We start from the raw sequence: 23,387 nt of genomic DNA, 5'->3' as shown, positions 1-23,387 counted from the left end.
CCCTCCCCTCCCCCTTTTTTTTCCCTTGTATATTCTTCTCTTCTTGGTAATGAATACTAGTAATGGGTTTTTAAGACATTCTCTTTTTATTGGTAGGTATTTTTAAGAAAAATAATTTCGCATCATAATCTTGGTATAACCAGATTCAAATCCTTTCAAAATCAAAACTTTCTTACTTTCTTCTTTTTTTTTTAGATTTTCCATTTGTGTTCTCACTTTCTGTTGGAGCTTAATGCATTTCTAAAACTTGACTTCTGTGCAGCCATGTTGATGAGGGTGATCAAGGTGTAAATGATGCTCGGTGGCTGCATAGTGAACCCATTTTAGTCACCGTGAGTGGCAACGGAAGGTAGGGGCACATGACTGTGCTAATTGATCTTTCCAGTTTTCCAGATATTGATGTGACTAAGCCAATCTGGACATTCACAGCATTGCAATGTGGGATGTTACCCTTGGTCAGCCTTGCATCAGACACTTGAGAAGCCATACTCGCTGTGCTAATACGGTGCATCATTGATTCCTCTAGCCATCTTTTAAAGTTTGTGCTTCTTTTCTCTGTAGTCTCCTGATAATGGTCGTTGGCGTGTTCTGAAATTATAGGTAGCTGTGGCTCCCAATGATCAGTATATCTGCAGTGGGGGGGATGATCAGAAAGTTGTAAGTACTTATATTCTTGCAAACAGATAGATGCCAGAGCTACATTCTTAAGTGTTGACTTTTTGATGTTGTTTAAGATCTACAATACAGTCAAGGGTCATCTAATGTGCGAAATTGGGTGCAGGTTCTGTACCATTATGTGAGAGGCAACTCATGCTCGCAATGGCGTCTGACCCATCCATTGACACAGAGAGATGTATTATATCCATAATTTGGTAACTTCTTACTTTAAAACACTACTGATTTAGTACCAGGGTTTGTGCATTGTACAGCATGGGCAGTATTTAGAAAAAATATCCAAGAAAGATATTTAAGTGCTTCAGCAGTCATGAATTTCCTGAGTAGTACCTGAAGGCCCAGCTTCTTTGGGGAAGTTATAATTACATGGTATCTTTTTCAGGCACCCGGAAAAAAATAAAAAATTTTAAATTTTAAAAAATAAAAATAAAAATAAAATAAAATATAAAGTAAAATTTGTTCTTTTATATGCCATTTATGTCTTTACAGATTACAAGTTTCTCGCCTACTGTACAACTTTTATGGTCATACACAAGATAAATTGATGAAAATTTTTCAGATCTCCTCAAAAACTAGCTGGAATACCATGGAGATAACAAGTCTGAATGTGTTTTTGGGACCATTGAATCTGCATCTTCTTTAAGATGTGAAGCATGGCGTTGAGTTAGCATCTGTCCGTGCCTTCTTGATTTCTTTCATGATGTACATGCCTCGAGTCATGGAGTTGATGCTGTTTGATCCTAGCTGCTGCCCTTGGAAAGTCTCCCGTTTAAAGGTGCTGCACTACCTAAACCTCCATTTAAACTTCTGTTTGAAGTACAACGGTTACTTGTGCTTGGACAATATGTGAACAAATTCTCTTGTTCAAGCGCCATCTTTCCCTGCATTTGGATCTGCTTTATCTCCTGAAAAGAAACATCATATAGCAAAATAAGGACAAGGAGAGAACATCGTGGCTGGCATTGTTTATACGGTTTTCATTATAATGCCATCCTCCCTCTCTTTAAAACCAATGTAAGAAAATTGTAGATTCTTTGCCTGTTCCATATCAATTATTAAGTTATAGTTTTCTATACTTTTGTGATGATACCTCCTTTTCTTTCCTTATCGTATTGTACTCCTTCAACACTGCTAGCAGAGGTACCTAGGCAAACAGAGAGTAAGAAAAATCAAATTTCACTTTATTTAGCAGATCAGAAAACTTTACTTCAAAAAAAACTCTCAAAAACTCTCATATGTGGCACATGCCAATATGCCATAGTCTTCAGCTTTATAAATATAACTGGAAAGTTGTGCAACTTGAGTTGTTCAGTCAGTGAGGTAAATGTGATTGGATTTCAGGTGTATTTGATAGTCTTCTTATGATCTTGCATAGAATATTCAGTTGACCGAAGAAATTTATCCAACAAACACAGCCACCCAAAATGGGTTAGAGGGGATACTCAACCACTTCACATTGGTTTGCAAAAGTTGCATCTTATAGTGCTTGAATAACGTTTCTTCTTGGTTTTTTCCTCTTCAAAAGAATAAATGAGCTGAAGTTGTTAAGGATTCTGTTTTCTGAGAGAGAGCTCTGACATCTGAGGTTTTACTTTTGGCAATTTAGAATGGACTGTAAGTTTCTAGTTTCCTGAAAATACAAGAACTTGTGTGAGATTTGTGCTTCCCTTCCTCGGGTGATCAAATTGAGCGCAAGCAGCAAAATTATCCAAGATTTATATGCATACTAGGATTTTGATCTGAAAATGTGATTTCAAATGTAATATGATCATTGGAACCATTGGATTGAAAATCTTGTCATGCTGTTTTCCTCTATTGGGTTTGTAGTCATTTTATTTTTAGCACAGAAGTTGATCGATTAAGCAAGCAAGGAACTTGTTTTTATTTTTTTTTTTCCCCTCAAAATCTAGCTATATGGACAAGTAGAATGTCTTACCACGTTATATAAGAGCACTTTCTTCTGTTCTTCCTCCGAGCTTTTTAGACTTTGCCAACAGCAAATCCACCAAAGCTGCTGGAATTCCATCATTGGTTACAAATCTTGAATGTCATTTATTATCAAGCAGTCAGTTGGCTCGATTCATCATTATCAACACTGACCGATGAATTAGAAACTCACAGCATCAAATTTATGCATTGCATTGGAGTAAAACATGTATTTAGGTTATTCACTAGACTAGAGACTCATTTGTTGATGTCATAGGGACTGATGCTTAATTAGCTAAGTTCCTTATATGCTTGCTTATTCAATGATCTAATGCATCACTCAATACAGAAATGAGAAGTTACTAAATCAGTTTCTTTCATTAGGAAAGCAACTTGATGGACCTGTTAAGTCAAACGGTTTGGACAAATTCTGTATTGTTCGAGTTATTAAACATAATAAATAATTATTTAGTGTAGGGGAGAAGAAGCACAGAAAAAGAAAATGCTCCGTAATTTTCAGATTAGCAAGTAAGAAGAGCTAACTGTGCTATATTCTTCTAACCTGCATTCGACATCACATTCTATTATCCACTTCCTGCTAGAAGCTTCATTTTTTACCTCATGGGAGTGTTTAGGCTGTGTTTGGTATCGTTTCTGTTTCAGAAACGATGTTTCATGTAAAAAACGGAAATTTCAGTTTTTGTGTCAAAATGTAGTCTTTATTTTTTTTTTTTGGAACGAAAATTGGATCGACAGACCCTACTTTTTGTCATTCCGTAATTTTTTTTTTTTCACTTTTTGTTCCAAAGAAAAACGAAACACGCCATAAATGTACCAAACGCTTTATTCCATTTTTTCTCAAAAAACATTTTTTTAGAATGTTATCAAACGTAGCCTTAATGTTGTTCTTCATTACTTTCGATAAAAGTTGAATGATTCTCATTCAACTCCATTATGACTTGGTTTATGCGGTTGTGAGGTCGGTATGGGCCCATGGGACTAGTTCGGCCTGGATACTCATCTTTGGCAAAATAATGTAGCATCAAGCGCCCTCTCACTTTCTCTCATCCTTTCTCGCTCTTCCTTTTCATGTGGATCTCCATGTTTAAGAACCTTGCGATGTCACCTCTCTTGATCCCATTGGTTTAGTATGGAGATTACATCCTAGATCGACGATTTTTTTTTTTTTTCTCTCGGTGTGTGGGGGTCCTTTCCCATGCTTTTTCACATCTTGACCATGCAGAGCTCACATTGGCACCCTCCAATGTATTTCAAAGGGAACTGAGGACTTGAAAGTTGAGACGGACAACCAGGAACTTGCTCTCACTATCAACCGGGCGAATCAGACACCAAAGCTAGAAATTTTGGGCATCTCTCACGATATCATGTATTTATCATATTTTCTTTGCTCGTGCTATTTTAAACAAGTCTCTAGAGAGATTAACAATGTCGTTACATGTAGGACAATGTGGCCATAATTCACTCCTTGGATCTTTGATCTGTGTAACTCAGAATGCTTGCACTGGTAAAACATGAATAAATAGACTTCTTCCTACTAAAAATAGCATCCGCACTCTCGTCTCTAGACCATGTCGATCCTTTTGTTGACAACATTGTTTCTTATGTCATGGTTGGTGTGCTGTGGAATGGCCCACGCTTGCAACGTGAGAAACCCTCTCGCTACTCATAATGAAGGAAAATGAAAAATCAAGAGAAAGAAATAACCAAATATGAGTTAGATGAGTGACGATGGGTCATAGAATCCTTTTGAGTGGCAAAGAGAGTCGGCACCTTTACTGATGACAATACCATGTTCTCTACCCCGTGCAACGCCCAAAAAATAAAATAAAATTGTAGGACAAGGTTCCATTGGGCTTATTATCATTTGAAATGGAAAAATGTTTCTTTCTCCTTTGGATCATTCAATGGCTTATTTTTTGTGCATAAAAAACATTCCAAGACATTTTCAGTCCAACTGGTTTAGGTGGTAGCTCTTGGCCAGCACAATTATTTGTAAAGCAATAATAATAATTCAGTTTTATCTTAATTAAATGTGGTTGACTATATGAATCTTTGCCCTTCATTCAATTCTATTTGAGGTTATACTTCATTCAAGGTCTAATCTCTGTATGTCTTTCTTCATCACTTCTCCTAAAGTCATTTTAGGTCTGCCAATCTATCCAAAAAATATTTAGGTATGTCCTTGGCTCTTTTAGTTCCTTTGATCCAAATCATATCACTCTTTTGTATTAAAGCATCCAAAGGCCTCCTTGAATATGGTCATGCTACTTCAAACAGCATTCTCATATCTTCTGATTTATTGGAGTTATTCCCAAATCAACTCTAATGTGATCATTTATTTTATGATTCCGAGTTTTATCACTCGGTCATGGTTTTAAGTATCGGTGCGTATCGTGCCGTATCGGCCAATATGTATCCGTATCGGTAGGCATCGGCATGATACATACCGATACGTATCATGAAAATTTTAAAACCCTTATGTATCGATACGTATCCTACGATACACACCGATACGCATCGATACACCATCGATACGCACCGATACGTACCGATACTCTATGAAAAATTCAAAATTGAAGTGAAATGTACGTTTCGGTATGTATCGGTATGTATCGATATGTATCGGTGCGTATCGGTATGTATCGACCGATACACACCGATACGTACCGATACGGCCATAAAATGGCCAAAATGGGTAATTTTTTAGAAAAACATAATTTTTTGAGGTGTTTTTGTTCCAAAGTTGCTGCCAACCATTTTTCTCTCTAAGTAAAGTGAAAATCAAGGTTGGGACACAAGGATTTTACATTTATGGGACAATTACAAACCTTGGATTCTTAGTGTGATATTCTCAATTTACTGTTTATGCATAATACATGTTATATATAACTTTTTTTAACTATTTTTTTATGCAAATGTGTATAAAAAAGTGTTTCCTATCCATTATGTGCGTATCTTTAGTGTATTTTAGCGTATCTCCAATACCATACGATACCCTTCGATACGTATCTTAATCTTGGCCCACCGATACGACGACCGATACCGATACTTTAATCCTTGCACTCGGTAATCTTAACAATCTCATTTCCGATACACTGAGCTTATAGATATGATGCTTCTTAACTATCCAACATTCGCATTATTCATCATAGGCTCATTACCGGTTATATGGCTGCCTATAAATTTTTCCATTAAGTTTTAAAAGAATTCAAACTTTTTTTTAAGGGGAGGGATAATGAATACAGATATTTGTGACTTGACAAATTCAACACCTGAAATTGTGTGTATGAATAGATCTCAATATCTCTCTATTCACATATCAAGTTTCTAGAGTTTGCTTATACAAAATTAAAAACATTGTCTCATTGGAAGAATTTTTTTTTTTTTTGAAAAATCAAGATTATGAAGAAATGTACTGCACTTAGAGATGCTGGCGATCTGTACACTGACATTTCGACAGTCTAATACTAAAACCAATATGATCATATCCGAGACCATTCTACTTTGGATATATAATAACACTGAAACTGTCACTCTAGAGATCCTACAAGACATCGAAATTCTCGCTCATCGAATATTTCGATCAGATACTCCGATCAGAGGATTCTAGAAGCCGTGCCTAGCGTGACGCATATAGCTAGAACCCTAATACTTCGCAGATCCGTAATCCGTATCACGGACTATAGAGTATAAACATATATAATAATATTATCATATAAATAACCTAAGAATATATATATATATATATTTTTTTTTTTTCCCTCCCCTGAAAAGTAAGTAAAAATTTGATCGATCCGGAATTCCGGATAACTAAATCCTTGCCTCCAGGTGCCATTTCTTTTCTTTTCTCAACATTCAAACACAGCCGTTTTAGTAATTTTTCTGGGGAAAAAATATATATATAAAAAGCGAGGAGGGGTTAGGGTGAAATTGGGAAGATGGAAAGAGCGGGAATACAATACAGCCATTTTCTGTAGATGAAGCACGGATACAATTTGGGCGCACAAGGAAGCCGAAAATGGCACCTCCCGATCCCCGCCGTCCATTCAAACGCTTACCCATCTCCGATCAGCAGAAAAGACGAGAGCTAGCGCTGCTCCGGCAGGCTCAGAGTCGACGGGACTCTCAACACCACGCTCGCTGTATTGCATCCTCCGTCCTCTCTCTTCAAAACCGAGAGGAGTCCCAATTGGAAATTGAAATTGAAGAAGCCGAACCAGAGCTCTCTCCCAAACCTTCCTCCTCTAACTCTAGGGATTTCGATGTTCTTCGATCCTCCAAGCTCAGAGGCCCTGAAGTTCGTCAATGGTTCGCGCGACAACTCATGCTTCCTGAGTGGATGGTCGATGTTCCTCCTCGATTAAACTCTGACTGGTTAGAGTCTCTTCTGTTTTCCATCTTATTGCATTTGTTTCTACCTGCTTCTTGTGTAGTTCTCTAGACTTCGAATAGAGTCTTTTATAAGATTCGTCTTGATTTTCGATACTTGCGGAGTATTATCAATGGCATGGTTTAATTTTGCTTGTTTAGCTTCGATTCATATTCATGTGTTCCATATGAGCAATTTATAGGTTGAAACTTAGTTGCGTGATTGTTGAAATCTAGAAGATGTAGTTGGAGATTAACTTGATCAATCTTTTGAGTGTACTAGGTTCGGGATTATACAACCTAATGAGTAAAAAATTATGAAATATCGATGACTTAATATGGAATCAGTGGAACTCTAGCGAGGTCTCGTAGATAAAAGCTGATTTTGATTTTGGAGGTTGTTGTCTGCAATTCTTGCCAGGAAATTATTGATTTGCTGTGGGACCATGAACTTATGCGTTCGAGTCCAACTCATAGCATGAGCATAATCAGTTCGATTGTTTATTAGGAAAAAAATGATAACTATTGTCTTGACATATATAATGTAATGAAAGAAGAGAGAATGACCTGAAAAAGGGAGATATATAAACGTGCTATTATGACTGCCGAACGTGTATTTAGGAGAGTGTAACATGTTTAAATGTTTGATCAAGTTGCCACTATGCTTCACTACTATATGCGCTACTTGAGTACTCCCTTATGAATGAAAATTAACATTTTCACGGTGAATTGCACTTTTGTAGGTACGTTTTTGCGAGACCTGCTGGGAAACGGTGCCTTTTGGTTTCTTCAAATGGAACAACGGTTAGTAGGCTCCGTAATGGTTCTATCCTGCATCATTTCCCTTCTGCTTTACCTAATGGTGCCAGGACAAAAGATATTTCCGGTCCTGCACACTCATTTTCAATTCTGGATTGCATTTTTCACGAGGTAATAATTTTTCACCCTCAAATTTTTTTTTTCTCAACCTTTATGTAAATATTATAGTTTTCCACTGTCCTAATCTATAATATGACTGATTATATTAGAAAATGGTGGTCACTTGCAGCCAGATCAAACCTACTATGTTATTGACATGCTTTGCTGGCGAGGGTACTCTTTATATGACTGCAGTGCCGAGTTCCGGTTTTTTTGGTTGAATTCTAAGCTTGCGGAAACTGGAGCATGTAATCCTCCTTCACAGTATCATAGATATAGATTCACTCCAGTCCTCATTTATGAGTGTGATCATATCGGCCTACACGAGGCATATACCGGTGCTTTTCCTTACACCAAAGATGGGCTATCATTCTACAACAGGTAAGATCCTCTTCTTAATTGGGAATTCAATGAGAAGAACTTTAGAGTAGCATTTACTTGTTTGGGAAATCTATTACCTGGATTCTTAGACTGAAATCTATTGCCTGAATTCAATGAAACACTGGCCTGTAGAACAGTGCAACAAGCAGCAAATTTGGACCCAACAGTTGATGTGTCCTACAATTTTTATCTTATGGGGACAGCCTTCGATAAAAATGGATGATTGCAATGATCTAATTCGCTCTGGTGCTTGTTTAGATGAAACATCTTCTCACTGTTTCAGCAATTTTGTCCTGATAGTTTTGTTAAATTTACAGTATGCGATTAATTTATAAATAAAATTTCATGTATTTATAGGTTATTTTGTTATGTTATCCTAGTCTAATAGTTTCTTGAGTTTCAAATAAAACATTGAAAAGTGAAATATCGAATAGAAATTTTTCTAGTTTAAAAAAAATGATGACCAATTAAAACTTCACTAAATAATTTAATTGGTTCTTGATATATTTGATAATTTGAAATTATTTTACTTAATTTGTGATGGAGAGAATTTATGTTAGAAAAATTTTCATGCTTGTAAGGCAGGAAAATTTTATAGTTTCGACATCTTCAGCTGAGTTGAAAAGAGTTCCCATGTTTCTCCAAGTCTTAACTTCTCTACGGTTTAAATTGATATTTGAATTTTAGATCTAATTTATTAATATGAGATACTGATTTTGTTACCCCTCTGTACAAGGCATCCATGTATCCTGTGTTTGCACCCTATTCACTTATTTTGGCAATGTTTTTTCTACACACTCGTCTACTTTTTGTGTTTTCATAAGACAAGACTGGCCTTTCGAACTATCAAATAGAACAGGTTTATTTGAAAGCAAGAGTTTTGGCTGATTAGATTATGAGAGGTAGATGGCATGCAGAAAGCGCAAAGTATTGAAGCAGTGGCTTACTATTAAATACATGAAAAAACAGAGACTTAGTATAGTCTTTGTCGTCCTAATTATATTGTTTTCTTCTTTAGGCATGCACATTATCAAACAGGGAACACACCACTAGCATTAGTTTGGAAGGATGAGAACTGTAGCCAATATGTCCTTGATACAGATAATAAAGGACAGGTTCCAGCTCAGCAACAGGTATTTATTTTTTGTGTTGTAATTTCTGTGATATACTTTATGCATGCATTTGTATGTTGTCATTTGGTAGGTATGGTCTAGTGTGTCGGACATGAAAACCTTATGAAACCTGTCTCATGATTTCTCCTTTGTTCAAGCCCTGTTTGCTAACTTCTCAAGGTTTGTAATACCTCCAAGGAACTGTTTTATGTTAGGACTATGGGGTTCATCTAACATGTTTCTTTGGGTTTTAATCAAGGATGATGTGTACTCATAACCTAAGTGACATATGCTGGTAGCAATGTCATCATCTAGACTTCTGCTGGACTTTTTCTTGTAGTCTATTGCTGGAATTTGTCTTTTAGTGTTTCGGAGCAGCCCATTCTCTAATTCCATTTCTTTCCTTTTTCTTTAATGTTTTCTTTTCAATTCCTTATGTATATGTCTTATACTTAATTTTTTCAACAGGCTAACTGTTGAATCCTGGGGCCTTCCTTTATCTTTGTATGTTGTGGTTGAGCCCCGCTCCTAGCTTTGTAATACAAGTTCTTATTCACCATAAAATAAAATAAAATAAAAAAAAAAAAAAAAAAAGGTGAGAGAGTAAAAACACGGGAAAGAGAAAAAGCGAGAGGGAATCTGAATCCTATTGTTCACTTATAATTATCAACTGTCCACTACCCGAACTTACAGTTAATTTAGTGGAGAAATAGTTAGTTCCAGCTATACTGAAAGTATTGATCCTGTTGATGTGAACATTGAAGGTTCCAATGTTATATTTTCTTGGCTTGATCAGTTTGAAAATTGATGGCTTGAAAACATGGGAGTATAATTGATGAATGAGATGGGAAGGTGTGCTCATAATGTGCTGTCTATCTGCAAAATGCAAAAAAATGAATGCTGTCAAGAAGGGGCTAAGTTTAGGTGGGCTTAGAGCCTTTTAGATGGAATATTGATAAATGGTTGTGATATCTTCCTTTCATTGTTCCATGCTGAACAGGGTTTGTTAGATGGGGCTAACAGTTCTCTGTAATCATAAAATTCATTCTGATCTAAAAAGGTTGGTTCTGGGGTCTGCAGGTAGAGTAGTGATATTTCTGCCTTCTTGTTGTCCGTACATCTGTAATGGGAACCTTTTTCTGTATGTTTACAGTTATCTTTGAATGATCAGGTGGTTTTGGAGCTTCAAGACGATGGAAAACTGACAACATCAGATGATCCTCGAGTGGTATGTGGGTGCTTGGATTCAAATTTTATGCAACAGGTATGGTCCTTCAAATATTTAGAAATGAATGTTTTTAACCATGTCAATTATATCCGATGTATGATAGAATAAAGGCTTGTTTTGTGAGTGTTACTTTGGTAATTCAACACCACCATAAATAAAATTCTCTTTCCAATTTCATTTAATCAAAGCTGGTCCATGCTTTTCTACTCGCACTCAAGAATCTAAAACCAAAAACCAAGCAATCTACTCCTAATGTGGTTCAAAACAGGAATAAGATTCTAAGAATATTATCAGATTTAATCCTGGAGCAATTACTTCTTTTAGGATTTCCTAAAACTAACCTATTGTGGGCACCTCATTTTTCCATCCTGGAGGCATGCATAGAAATGATGATTGGATGCCCTTGCGTAGTGTGCGAGGTCCATTTTATCGCCTTGGAGGTCTTGTGTAACAACTACCTAATGTTTTGAACCAACTCAAAATAACCAAGAAGGGTAGTTCTAAAAAAAATACCAAAATATCCCTGAGAAGGTTGATCTGGTGACTCTGGTCTACAAAGGTCAAACGAGCTTGCAATCGGTCTAAATTTTGTGAATAGGTGATTTTATAATTAAAATCCTTGTATTCAAAAATGTTTCGGAAACGACTTCATTTGCCCATAATTTTTTTATAAAATATTTCATATTTTTAACCTCCTAGGATGCACTTTTAAATGGATTTTCCAATGTATTATTTTGCTAAAATGGTTTTTGATTTCCACACCATTGGATAGTACTCAGAACAATCTTTTCAAAGCAGTTAAATCACTCAATTTGGACTTACGGTTTGAAAGATGAATTTTATAAAGATTTTATGGTAAAAGTCTGAAAATTAATTAACTCGGTTTGACCCATCAACCCAGGTCGAAACCGGAGCTTTAGTCGACGTCCAACAGGCCTCACTTGACCTCGAGTGTGCTTTTGTTCATGCACACTCAACGATAGTCCAAGCCCACGTGACGCCAGACAAGGGTTGTTGTACGTCAATTCTAGGCCCGAACCAGAGTCCTTTTTCTTCATGGTTTTTTGTCTTTTTTGGACTTTTAGAGCTTCAAGTGACCTCAATTTTGTTTCTTTAAGTTCGTCTTGCAATCCACAACTGCTTCTTGGCTTTTCAATTTTTATTAGTTTAAACACGATTTAAGTCGGCCAAACATCTCATCGATTGGATTGAACCCTATTTTAAACCGTTCTTGTTTACGGCGTATCTCATCTGATATCCAGTGGATTTGGATCAAATTGGTGTAAAAGCATCAGTTGAAGGATAAGCTACCACCTCAGCTATAAATAAGACCTCAGACAATGTTTTATGGCATCCAAAAATAGAGTAGAAGGAGGCCCTGCCTTTTCCTTGTATGTTGCAAGTTTGCAACAACTTGCCAACCCCCTTGCCTGAGTTGTGCTTGCCCTCAGGACTTCCGTAATATATCATTTTAAATATCTATACGTTTATTTTAATTTTTCTTTTGTTTTATTCGATTTGGTTTAGCATATCTCAAGATATCGGCTTGACACTATGATTTTGTCTTTGTTGTCCCAACTTGGGCAGCTTGGGACTGTAGCAGGTATATGCAATGTTTTCAAGTAATTTAGGATTAGTTTCATGGGGTTTTTTTACATTATCAATTATTTCAGGTCTTTATAGCAATCTCTGATTTTTTTTTTTGCATTGCATTGCATACATCATTTTATGTATGTTTTTTACCCTTTTGATCTCAAATCAATAGGATAGTAATTAGTATGGTTTCTGCATTTAAGTATGTTCGTTATGTTTCCCATATTTTTAATATTTATATTTTTTATTTTGCATTCTAGGAAAATATAAATTTTTGGTGCACGAATTTCCTTTTTTATTATTATTATTATTATTTATTTTCTATGATGTTCTCTATGTTTTTCCTATTGATTGTGTTATAATAGATTATTTACCATTCTACTTTTCTCTTAATTTTGATATTGCATATTAGGGCATTTTAGTCATTTAGGACAATTTATTTTCTCTGATTTTTCAGGGTTATTTTTTAGGGTTTAGGCATTGTTAAGTTTGTTCAAATCATATTTAATATTTATTGGAATTTTCATGCATTTAGAATAATTTTTATACATTTTTGTGGTCTTATGCACTAGGAGGGTATTTAGGTCTCTTGCATATTTATTACATTTCGAATTTTTATTTTATTATATTTATGGTTATTACTCTGTATATGTGTTCAAATTTCAGAATAGGATATCTCATGCATTCATGTGATAAGATTATATTATTATTCTGTTAGCATGTTTAGGAATATTTCATGCATTATATGTTGAATGACATTTTTGTAATACTATATGCATGTGATTTAGGATTTTTATTTTCTGTTTTACTGACAAGCAGTAACCTAGGTTTGGTTATTTCAGATTGTTATGTTATATAATGTTAAGACATTATAAAACAAAAACTATATACTTCTAATCTTACTATTAGACCATCAAGATTGTCTTATGCGATTTCTCTTTTCGCTGTACTGCTAAAGAGCCAACAACCTCTCCCAGTAAGAGCTAAGCTCGTGCTACTAAGTTCAGTATTGTACCTTTTTGTGCTTCCACTTCTTTATCATATCAACACATTTTGTGTGGAGGTTGGATAGCCCTTGGATGGACATAATCTAGAAGGTGAGTAGCTCAGAAAGGAAATGATCCAAAACAAGTTCATTGAGCCAAAATAGAAACAATCATAAGGTTTTAAGATTTGTGTCAGCATGTGTTTCAGATTCTACTTTAAGTTCATATTATTATCCCTGTTTACTGTTCCCAAGGAAATTTAAATATGCTGTTTCAACTTCCAATATTTAAAAAACCTTCTTTTTTTTTGGGGGGAGGGGGTTGGGGAGGGGGAATTGTAACATGAAATTTCCAGAAAGCATCTGCTAGTATCTAGGCAAAAGATCAAATTGGAAGGAGGATACCAAAAAGTTGATTGTTTTACATAAAGTCCTATTTGGAGAGGAGAAACGACTAGATTCAGCCAGGCTTTGCTTGAATTTTTTTTATTACATGTTCTTTCTGTTCTCCATCTTTTTATGCTTTCTTGCTGCTCTTCGTTTAAGATTGAGACTAAGGTTTAACATTCTTACAGTCAGGATTGCAATCTGGAAGTCTTTTGCGTTTTGTTGTTGGTGAAGGAGGCTTCAGATTTGTGGATGGGAAGCTTGAGATGGCTGATATACATTACATTGGCAAGACTAACCGTGCACGTGCTTTTGCAGATAGCTACTCTAAGGTTAGTAGGAACTAATAAATCAGGTTGAGAGAAAATACCTGCATTCACAGCCACAGGAAACGTAGGTCAGATGCATAAACACAGGTCAGATTGAGTGGGTGAGTGATGCTTGTGGCTGTGGTTGTGGTTGTGGTTGTGCATGCCGAGATTAGCCCTCTGGTGGATCATTGTATGCATGACCACAAGAAACAAAGATCAGATCAAGTGGGTGATCCATGCTCATGATTGTGGATGGGATTCTGCTTTGTGGTGGATCTGTTCTGTACATGCTTGGGTGTTGGCTTGCAGAGCATGTATATCTTTCTCTTTCTTTTTCCTCTTTTCGTTTGGGGGCGGGGGGGTTGTTCTGCTACTTTAGCTTGTATTTTGTAGGTTGTGTAAATTAGTCAATAACCATGGTGCTACTTCTGTGGAATTCTTACTCTTAAGATCTTCAATGGTGTTTGTCATATTTCTAGAGCTAGGCACCCCCCCCCCCCTCTTTTTTCTTTTCTTCTTTTCTACCTTCATATTTCTGGGGAATAAATCTCTGCCTGAATGATCCTTTAACAGATTCTATTCCAATATACTGCTCGACGCTCTCCACTTAAAATTGATGATCTGGTAGCATCTATCAGCTCATGTCACAGTCAAGAAGATGGAAGTCCTGATGTCAAGATGGTTCTTTGATGATTGACAATGATGCAAAAGGGAGATAATAATCCTTAGGTCGAGAGCCATTTTCCATACGGTATAAACATTCACATAACATCAGTGCTTCTCAAGTCTCTTGAAGGCAACATTGTCTGTCATGTCTGTGATTAACATTTGGGGTCGAGTTCAAACTACTAGGCAGTGACTTGTGAGTAGCAAATTGGTTCAGTGATCCTTATAGCATGATTTTCCTTGGGCATCAGTGATCCTTGTTCATGTTCATAATTTGGATGCAACCCCAGGCATTGTTGATATTGTTTCTGTATTGCAGGTTTTCAATCAACATATTTTTGGTACAGTATTGTATGTACTTACATGAGGTATCCACATCTTAGCAATAAGAGTTCCTGTTTATCTTACAGGGTATCCATGGACATAATTTCTGGTGAAGGATTGTCCTTGCAAGAGTTGTACATTTTGATTATAGAATCTTATGTTATATTATGATGAACAGTTGATATTATTCTAGCATGATTATTTGTTACTTGTTAGTGTGCACAACTTTATTGCCTCTTTACATCTGGAAATTTGACAGTCATTGGTAATTTGCATTTGGGATTGTAAACAATGCTTGGGATTGGGAATCAACTAGCAAGTCCAAAACCAAAGAAAGAGAAAAACAAACTTAGTAGTAAAATAGATACAATCCTAACCTTAAAAAAAAAAAAGGAAAATAAAAATTAAACTAGCATATAAAATTTTGTATTTATAACATAACACTTAAGCATGGGGGACTGTTCATAATATCTTTTCAAACTTCTTGGCTTTCTCATGCATCAATTTCTGCACCGTACTGCTTGCTGCAGAGGATGTGGACTCATGATCAAGTCCCCAAAACCCTAAAATGGATTGTTCTGAAACATCTAGAATCAACACTGGTCTACCATAGATAAAAATTGGACCCACCATTCCAAAGACATATATTTTTGATTAATTTGATAAATTTTGACTATATAATTCATCAAAAATATATTGCTTGTACAAAGAATAAACTTAGCAAAGTCTCTTATCAATGGTATTGTAATATAGTTTTGTAATTTGAGTAGATCCAAGTCCATAGCCCATAACAACACTATTTTAGGATAGGGAGAGGAATTCCCATGACATTAGTATTGGGAAGAATCTATACATCAATCACAAAAGACCCACGTACTTAAATTAGGAGAGAGAAAATAATAAAAAAAAACCATGTGAGAGGGAAATTGCACCTTGACATGGTGGGTACGTTTCTTCTTTTGAAATATTTACCGTTAACTACATATGGTTTAAAAAAAAATGAAGACACTTTTGTCAAGATCCTAACAGGGATATTAAACTCATAATCGAGGGTCAAATAGGCAAATAGGCAAATAGGTTCTTGCCAATTCCAATCTAGATTAGATTCAAATCAGCCAAGGATTTGGCCTCTCAGTTTGAAAACCCAACCATTCAATCTCCGAAACTCAATCGATTGTTTCGAAGCATCTAAAATCAAAATTAGTCATAATACGTGACAAAATGGAAGCCCTAGATCACGTACTTAATAAAATGGAAGCAAAAAATATGAGAGGAGGATAGGCACAATGTCTGTGCGACACCAATGGAGGCATAGAATAAATCATCATTCGGGAGAGTAGGAGGTCAATTCATTAAACCCAAGAGGGTAGCGCAGTTGGTGAGCAACGAACTTGGTATGAGCCATAAACTCGGACGTCCTAAGTTCAACTCCCACTAGGCACAGCTTGAGCCATTCACACGAAAGTGTTTAGTGCTCTTCATTGCTTTTAGTGAAAGTTAAATGGTTCTTATTTAATCCCGTTATGACCCAATCCATGCGGTTGTAGGGTCAGTATAAGTCTGCGGGATTAGTCATACCTATTTAGCAAAAAAAAAGAGATCAATTCATTATTTCATTTAGGATGAGGAGCGGGAGACATATATACAGCAAATGGGGACCGCAAGCTCCCTCGTGTACATCCTTCGTAACTTTCTTAGCTTCTTCAGCGTTAACACACTTCAAAAGGATATGACTCTACTACGGCTTCTTAGAAAGTGTTTCCGCACTGACGAAGAATTGCGTGGCTAATCTCTGAATGGTTCTTCGATCTGTGGCCGTGGCAATAGGAGGAAAGGTTAACTTGCGATACGCGGTATGTCACACCAAGTAATCTGTGTCTTTTTGGCCTTTTTAATGAAACTCTTTTTTTTTTTTGGGTAGAATAATGAAACTCAAAAGTCATGAAACAAACCAAAATTTCATTCCTCCAATTAGACGTGTGGGGCCATCTCTTTTGGCTTATTACGTAATCTTTTCTTTTATTTTTTTTAGTTTTGACTAACGAAATCACTGGTCACTGCACAAGTCTATTCGTGCGGGCATTTACTGGAAAGTGCAGCGATGAAGCATAATATAGTGGATGTATTAGCATCCAACGGCCAAGAGCACACAATCCATTGAGATAACTCTAGAACTGGATGTATTTTAAGCAACTTGTAACTGACGTGAGAGACTGTTCTAGACAATGAGCCGCAGAAGACGGTGGAATTGGAATAAAAAGAACCAGTGTTCACATCAATTATTCCAAAATGGAGAGATCACGCGTTCCATTGAAAGAGAATGCATACCAAACAAAGCCTAATATACTAATTGGGGAAATAAACTCTCCTGATCTCGCGGTCTTATACACAGAGAATGACAAAATAATGCTCCACCTAGGAAGCCCAAGAATTGGGTTCTAATGGTAAAATCAAAACTACACTAATAAAGAAATTTGATTTTGATTCGACTTGATTCTGGTGTCTTGTATCAATTTATAGTGAGGTGATTTTGGTTTTGGTCTGCTTTGGGCTTGATTTGTCATACAAATTTATACAAAGAACGTAGAATGAGATTTTGGTGGTATTCTAGGGGAGGCTCATTCTTAACCTCATTTTTTATAATTTCAAAATAGAAATGAGTACCAAGCATCATTTATGATGGTCTAGAATGCATTCTAAACCCCTGACACATTATGAGAATGCATATCAAACGCTATCTAAGAATGTGAGATGAGAAGACAATAGGGAAGTCTATAAACCTGACTCTATTGATGGTAAATCTTTTTTTTTTTTCTTAGTGTTGATGGTAAATCTATGAATATAAACATTAGAAGTACAAAATCGAAAGTAGAGCAAGTGGAGGTGGGGTGTGAAACTATAAATGCTTTTGGTATTGAATTCCATCTTTAATTGCGAATGGTACATTAATACCTCAGTGTGTCTATTTCTCTTCTCCCACGATAGGGAGCATATGTCATTTCTTAGAAAGAAAAATATAAAAAAAACACAATGAGGTGCTAAGATACATTATGTAGCCTGATAGAATTTTTTCTCCCAATTTTTTTTTAAAAATTTATAAATACTTTCATACATATATTTAATATCTCCCTCGGTGATTGCTTAATTTTGTTCCCAAATGTAACTTTTTTAACTCCCAGGAAAGAGAGAGCATCAAACTAAGAAAGAGGCTCATCTACACTATTACCTTGTTTCTATGATTCATCCATCTTTGTGTATTGGTGGTTATATGGATTCATGCAAAACAAAATAGAGAAAAAAATGATTTAAATCGGGGGAAAAAAAAATGGACGGATGAGAAGAAAATATGAGAGATGAGAGTAAAAGGAAAGAAACACAACACAACAAGTGAAAGGAATCTTAGGTAAATAGGGTTGGTAACGTGGATCCTACTCTCCAATAGACTTTATCCAACTTCATACTTGGGACAAGGTCAAGATTATGCATATCATTCCTCACTATTTCATCTATGGCCATTTTAAGCTTACCCCTAGCTCTTTTAACGCCCTCAAACTCCCTATTAAAAAAAGAAAAACTCCCTCAAACTGAATCAAATCACTTTTTCTTACTAGGATGTCCTAAGGCCTCTTTTAAACATGACCATACCACCTCAAATGACTTCCATGAAACATGTCTTTAATCAAGACAATTTCCAAGTATGCTCTAATACATTGATTCCTTACTTTATCTTTTATATTTTTACCATACATCCATCTTAACATTATCATCTCAGTTACCCATAGCTTCTCAATATGATATTTCTTAAATGCTTAACATTCTGTTTCATACATTAGCTGGTTGCAGTATAGTCCTATAAAATTTTCTCTTAAACTTTAAAGGGATACATCGGTCAAATAACACTTCGGATGTACCTCTCCACTTCACCCATTTCACTTTAACTCTTCATGAATCATTATCCTCTATGTCACTATTTTTATTTATAATTGACCCCATTTATTATGTGTAAAAAAAGGCAACGTACATGTAATCATATTAGGATATTTATAGTAGTTAGTCATGAATGAAGTGGCTTAGTCCGGTCCAACAGTATGTGAAAAACACTACCCAAGGCAGTGGTGTCAAAAATAAAACCAAATTAGTCAAACCAAACGATCCAATTCCCTATCGGGCTGGCTTCAATTTGGGACACATTATGTAGCTATTGAAAATCGGACAGCATCAGACCGATCAAAATAAAAAACCAGACCAAAATCTGGAAAAATTTCGAAACAAAATAGACTGAGCCCGATATCAAACCGATAAAGCCTGACAAGAGAAAACCAAAATCAACGGAAACCGTCCCTTTCCTTTTCGGGCCGGTTTCAATTTGACCAATTTGAACCCAACTGAAATCAGACGATTCAGACCGAACCGACCGTTTGACAGTTGGATAACCCTTAGCTTTTTTTTTTTGGGTAGAAGATAACCCTTAGCTTGAGAGTGCACAATGCGCACTCTAAAGTTAAAACTAGAAAAGTGAATCTACGCCTATGCCTCCCTCGTTTCACATTCCTCGCTTCAAGTGGAAGTCGAGACTCTAGAGAGAGAGAGAGAGAATTTCACTTTCAAAGGCTTTAAGCAGAGAAGAACCCCTTGATCGGTTAGAAAGGTCTGAAGGGATGTCACGAATCTTCTCCAAACACTCGAAATCAAGGCAACCAGTTTAGAAATGGTGGAGTTGCGGACTGGGTCTTGAAATTTTGAGAAGAGAGAGAGAGAGAGAGAGAGCAACAACAAATAAATATTAAATATCAAGGTCAGCAGCTTCTTGCTTCATTTTCTCGATTTGATTTTCCTTTTCTGCGTCTTTGCACTCTTCAAAACCCTAGTGTTCCAAATCAAACATTAGAGGCTGAAAGCCTAAGACTGGAGAAGGAGAAACGAAATCAGAATCAATAAACAAAAGGGGAAATCATGGCGGCGACCATCGACGGAGATGAGAGAGTCATGGCTGCGGCTCAGCAAATTTTGAAGAGTTTGGGTACTCGAAAAGATGATACGGAAGACATGATTTTTATCCTCTCCAGCTTTGATAATCGACTCTCTGCAATAACCGATTTGCTTTCTAAAGATAGTGGCGCCGCAGGTCTAAGCAAGACCGAAGAGCAGTTGGAAGCAGCGGAGAAGGTCGTTCGTCGGTGGGACTCTAATTCTGATAACCCTCATCACTGTTCATCTTGGGAGGATTCCCCTGATGAGGCAGCAGAGTTCCTCTCCGCTGTTGATGAGATTCTTCGGTTGACCGAGGATCTGACGCTTACTTCGGATGGTGAAATTATGGACCGAGCTGAGAGCGTTCTGCAGCTGGCGATGTCGAGGCTGGAGGACGAGTTTCGTCACATACTCATACGGAACACGGTCCCTCTGGAAGCGGGACGGGTTTATGGTTTGATCCGTAGACTATCGCTTTCTTTCACGTCGAATGATGGAGATATTGAAGAGTTAGAGGGCTCCGTGGAGGATGAACATGAGAGTTACTCCGAGGTGAGAGGTGGGAGTGGGAGTTTTGGGGACAATCTCTTTATGGATTTGGTCAACCCAGATGCCATCGCCGACCTCAAGGAGATCGCTGACAGGATGATCAAATCGAGGTATGAGAAGGAGTGCTGTCAAGTTTACAGTAGCGTTCGCAGGGATGTTCTGCAGGAGTGTTTATCTATTCTTGGTATTGAGAAGTTGAGCATTGAGGAAGTACAGAAGATCGAGTGGAGGTTCTTGGACGAGAAAATGAAGAAGTGGATTCAGGCTGTAAAGATTGTAATTCGGGTTCTTTTTCCTGGTGAGAAGCGACTTTGTGAACAAGTTTTTGGTGGCTCGGAGCTGATCAGGGACGTGTGCTTCACCGAGGGTGCAAAGGGATGTATGATGCAGCTATTGAATTTTGGGGAGGCAATTGCAATTGGACAGAGGTCACCCGAGAGGCTGTCTCGGATACTTGACATGTATGAAGCTTTGGATGACGCATTGCCAGAATTGCAGGCGTTTTTTTCTGATGATTCAGGGGATTTTGTCTACAGCGAGGCACGGGGCATACTGGCTAGGCTTGGCGAGGCTGCAAAAGGTGCATTTGCAGAGCTTCAGAATGCAGTTCAGAGTGAGGCTTCTCGGAAACAGAAACCAAACCAAGGTGAAATTCATCCAGTGACACGTTATGTGATGAACTATATGAAGCTTCTTGTAGACTACAGTGATTCACTGAATCAAATTCTAGAAGATGGTGAGGATGGTGTGGAAGGAGGTGATAACAATCAACTAGCCAGCATGTCTCCAGTGGGCCGCAGCTTGCTGTCATTAATTTCGTCTCTGGAATCAAACCTTGAAGAGAAGTCAAAACTCTATGAGGATGGTGCAATGCAAAATATATTCCTGATGAATAATATTCTTTATATAGTTCAAAAAGTTAAAGACTCTGAGCTTGGCAAGCTTTTGGGAGATCAATGGGTCCGCAAACGACGTGGCCAGATACGCCAGTATTCCACTGGTTATCTCAGAGCTTCTTGGAGCAAAGTGTTGTCTTGTTTGAAGGATGAAGGTATTGGGGGTGGTGGGAGCTCAAGTAATGTATCTAAGCCGGCTCTGAAGGAAAGGTTCAAGAACTTTAACCTGTGTTTTGAAGAAATTTATAGGACTCAGACAGCTTGGAAGGTACCAGATCCTCAGCTACGGGAAGAGCTTCGGATTTTAATCTCAGAGAAAGTCATTCCAGCATACCGTGCATTTTTGGGGAGGTTTGGAAATCATCTAGACAGTGTAAAGCATGCAGGGAAATACATAAAGTACACTGCAGAGGACTTAGAGGACTATCTTTTAGATCTGTTTGAAGGATCTCCTGGAGTAATCCACAATCCAAGGAGAAAAATAAGTACGTAGCAGATGTAATAGGTAAGCGGTCTGATCTTATCAGGGTTTGAGAATTCAGGTTATCTCTCTGAATTCTAGCTTGATGATTTGCTGTTTTAATTTTGTTGTTTCAATCTTACAATCACAGATTTTCAGGATATTTAGCTATACTTCTCTTTATATATGTAATAATTCTGTACATGTTTATAGATCCTCTTGAGTGTGAATCTTTTCTGGGTTTCTGAATTTGTTGTTGCAAACTGACTGTTAACTTTTCAAGCAATTTTTTTGCCATACTTTTGTAAAACAGGAGGGGCTACTTAAAACTCCTCAGTTGTATTGTGCTACTGACTCCTGAACTGCAGTTGCAGAATGGGCTCGCTTTATGTTGTTGAAAGTGTCTTTCATCAAAGTGTTTCAAAAAAGGAAAAAAAAAAAAAAAAAATCTTGTGTCTTGTTATGGTTCTCCCCACCCCCCAAAAAAAAAAATGCAACAACTTGTGAATGAGTGATTGGCTCTAGCAATTTTTTCGATATTTCACCTCATTATAGTTTATTGACATGCAAACTGTGGTGAAGATTGCTTGAAAGGCATATGCTCGGTAATTAATGAATGAAGTCATCTGATTAAGCAGCCAGGATCTATCTTGTAAGTTTGGAATGTCTCATTACAGTGGAAGGCTAGATCTAGTAATACCATTGTGTATGAGCTCACAAGATAGGGCACCTTTGGGAATCATCTATGTATAGCACCATAACCCATTGTGTAGCTTGCTTGCACTATAACTAAGACTTGTCAATGGGAGTTATCCAAAAAAAAAAAAAAGGGATAAGAAACCTTAGACTTGTGAATGGTTCCCTGTAAGATGTGAATCCTTCTGAAAGGCCAAATGAGAGTTCAGACCTTTAGTTTCTTTGCATCCAATTTTTAGAGGTTGACATCTTTGACACTTAATAACTTGCATGCTATACTTAAAAGTTTAACAGTGTCAGTGTGCCTCCCAGGGTGCAAAAACTCTGCCAGGAGTGTTCAGTCCACCTTGAGAAAGTGAACATGTGCATTGATGGCATGGTTTCTGTCAATTTGAGTTGGGGGTGGGCGTGCAATATTTGTGGCTGATCTTTGCTATGATGGCGTAGAATATGGGACCCTAAACTCTTCCAACTATGATCTGTGAAGGATAGGCCTGACCTGTAGACTATTTTGGTTGTTTCATGAAGGTTTACTTGTTTTTGGAAGAAAGGTGAGAAGTCTGCGTCATAGTTTTTAAATAGTTTTTAAAGCGCTGCTAAGGCATCGCCTTACTAGCGCCTTGGTGCTGATGCTGTCTAGAGATGGTAAGGCAGTGCTCCGCCTTACGTGAAGTGGCTCCTTATGGTTTTATTTTATTTTTTTATTTTTTTTACAAATTTTAAAATTACTTGATGAAGATTTGAAATATAGATTGTTTATTGGTAGGTGTATGATTTTGTTAACACTTGGGATGTATGAGATCAGCTTTACTCCACAAAAAATAACCAAAACAAACAAAACAAAAACACGATTCACAAACAGGGTTTGGATTTTGTCAAGGGTTTTAAGAAAGGGCTTTGAGAAGGAATCAAGGAACAAG

The 23,387-nt window shown here is 37.0% G+C and overlaps 3 protein-coding genes across 5 annotated transcripts in view; all 3 read left to right on the top strand.

Annotated features, from left to right (window-relative positions):
* LOC122078080 (uncharacterized WD repeat-containing protein alr3466-like) overlaps nucleotides 1–1,748 on the top strand; it is a 24,449-nt gene extending 22,701 nt beyond the window's left edge. Inside the window, exons 10-14 of the mRNA XM_042643947.1 lie at nucleotides 263–349; nucleotides 430–505; nucleotides 601–657; nucleotides 782–872; nucleotides 1,235–1,748. Of these exons, the coding sequence (XP_042499881.1) occupies nucleotides 263–349; nucleotides 430–505; nucleotides 601–657; nucleotides 782–868 (307 nt within the window). The 3' untranslated portion in view covers nucleotides 869–872; nucleotides 1,235–1,748. The remainder of the gene's footprint in view (nucleotides 1–262; nucleotides 350–429; nucleotides 506–600; nucleotides 658–781; nucleotides 873–1,234) is intronic.
* A 4,780-nt stretch (nucleotides 1,749–6,528) lies between these two features.
* On the top strand, nucleotides 6,529–15,103 carry LOC122079707 (snurportin-1). 3 transcript variants are annotated; one of them, XR_006140511.1, is made up of 8 exons: nucleotides 6,529–6,996; nucleotides 7,734–7,920; nucleotides 8,039–8,289; nucleotides 9,308–9,422; nucleotides 10,555–10,665; nucleotides 13,783–13,926; nucleotides 14,479–14,767; nucleotides 14,891–15,103. XR_006140511.1 is itself a non-coding variant. In XM_042646388.1 (7 exons), exons 1-7 carry the CDS (start codon nucleotides 6,641–6,643, stop codon nucleotides 14,593–14,595), a joined length of 1,281 nt encoding a protein of 426 aa, XP_042502322.1. In that variant the 5' UTR covers nucleotides 6,529–6,640; the 3' UTR covers nucleotides 14,596–15,103. The 3 variants fall into 3 exon arrangements, 2 of the variants coding, with proteins under 2 accessions (XP_042502322.1, XP_042502323.1); XM_042646388.1 differs by having other exon boundaries at nucleotides 14,479–15,103; XM_042646389.1 differs by having other exon boundaries at nucleotides 6,530–6,996; nucleotides 10,573–10,665; nucleotides 14,479–15,103.
* A 4,319-nt stretch (nucleotides 15,104–19,422) lies between these two features.
* The window catches only part of LOC122079706 (exocyst complex component EXO70B1-like), a 10,380-nt gene continuing 6,415 nt past the window's right edge, over nucleotides 19,423–23,387 (top strand). The window contains exon 1 of the mRNA XM_042646387.1: nucleotides 19,423–21,816. Coding sequence (XP_042502321.1) covers nucleotides 19,849–21,804 — 1,956 coding nt within the window. The 5' untranslated portion in view covers nucleotides 19,423–19,848 and the 3' untranslated portion in view covers nucleotides 21,805–21,816. The remainder of the gene's footprint in view (nucleotides 21,817–23,387) is intronic.

This window comes from Macadamia integrifolia, chromosome 5 (assembly GCF_013358625.1).
Source record: "Macadamia integrifolia cultivar HAES 741 chromosome 5, SCU_Mint_v3, whole genome shotgun sequence".
In the NCBI taxonomy this organism is placed as follows: domain Eukaryota; kingdom Viridiplantae; phylum Streptophyta; class Magnoliopsida; order Proteales; family Proteaceae; genus Macadamia; species Macadamia integrifolia.
The sequence above is the reverse complement of the archived record's forward strand: the minus strand, read 5'-3'. Positions and strand labels throughout refer to the sequence as shown.

Coding starts and splice junctions, on each gene's coding strand:
- LOC122079707 (XM_042646388.1), top strand. CDS start 6,641: ATGGCACCTCCCGATCCCCGCCGTCCATTCAAACGCTTACCCATCTCC. Junction 6,997..7,733: donor CCTCGATTAAACTCTGACTG/GTTAGAGTCTCT, acceptor GCACTTTTGTAG/GTACGTTTTTGCGAGACCTG. Junction 13,927..14,478: donor TTGCAGATAGCTACTCTAAG/GTTAGTAGGAAC, acceptor ATCCTTTAACAG/ATTCTATTCCAATATACTGC.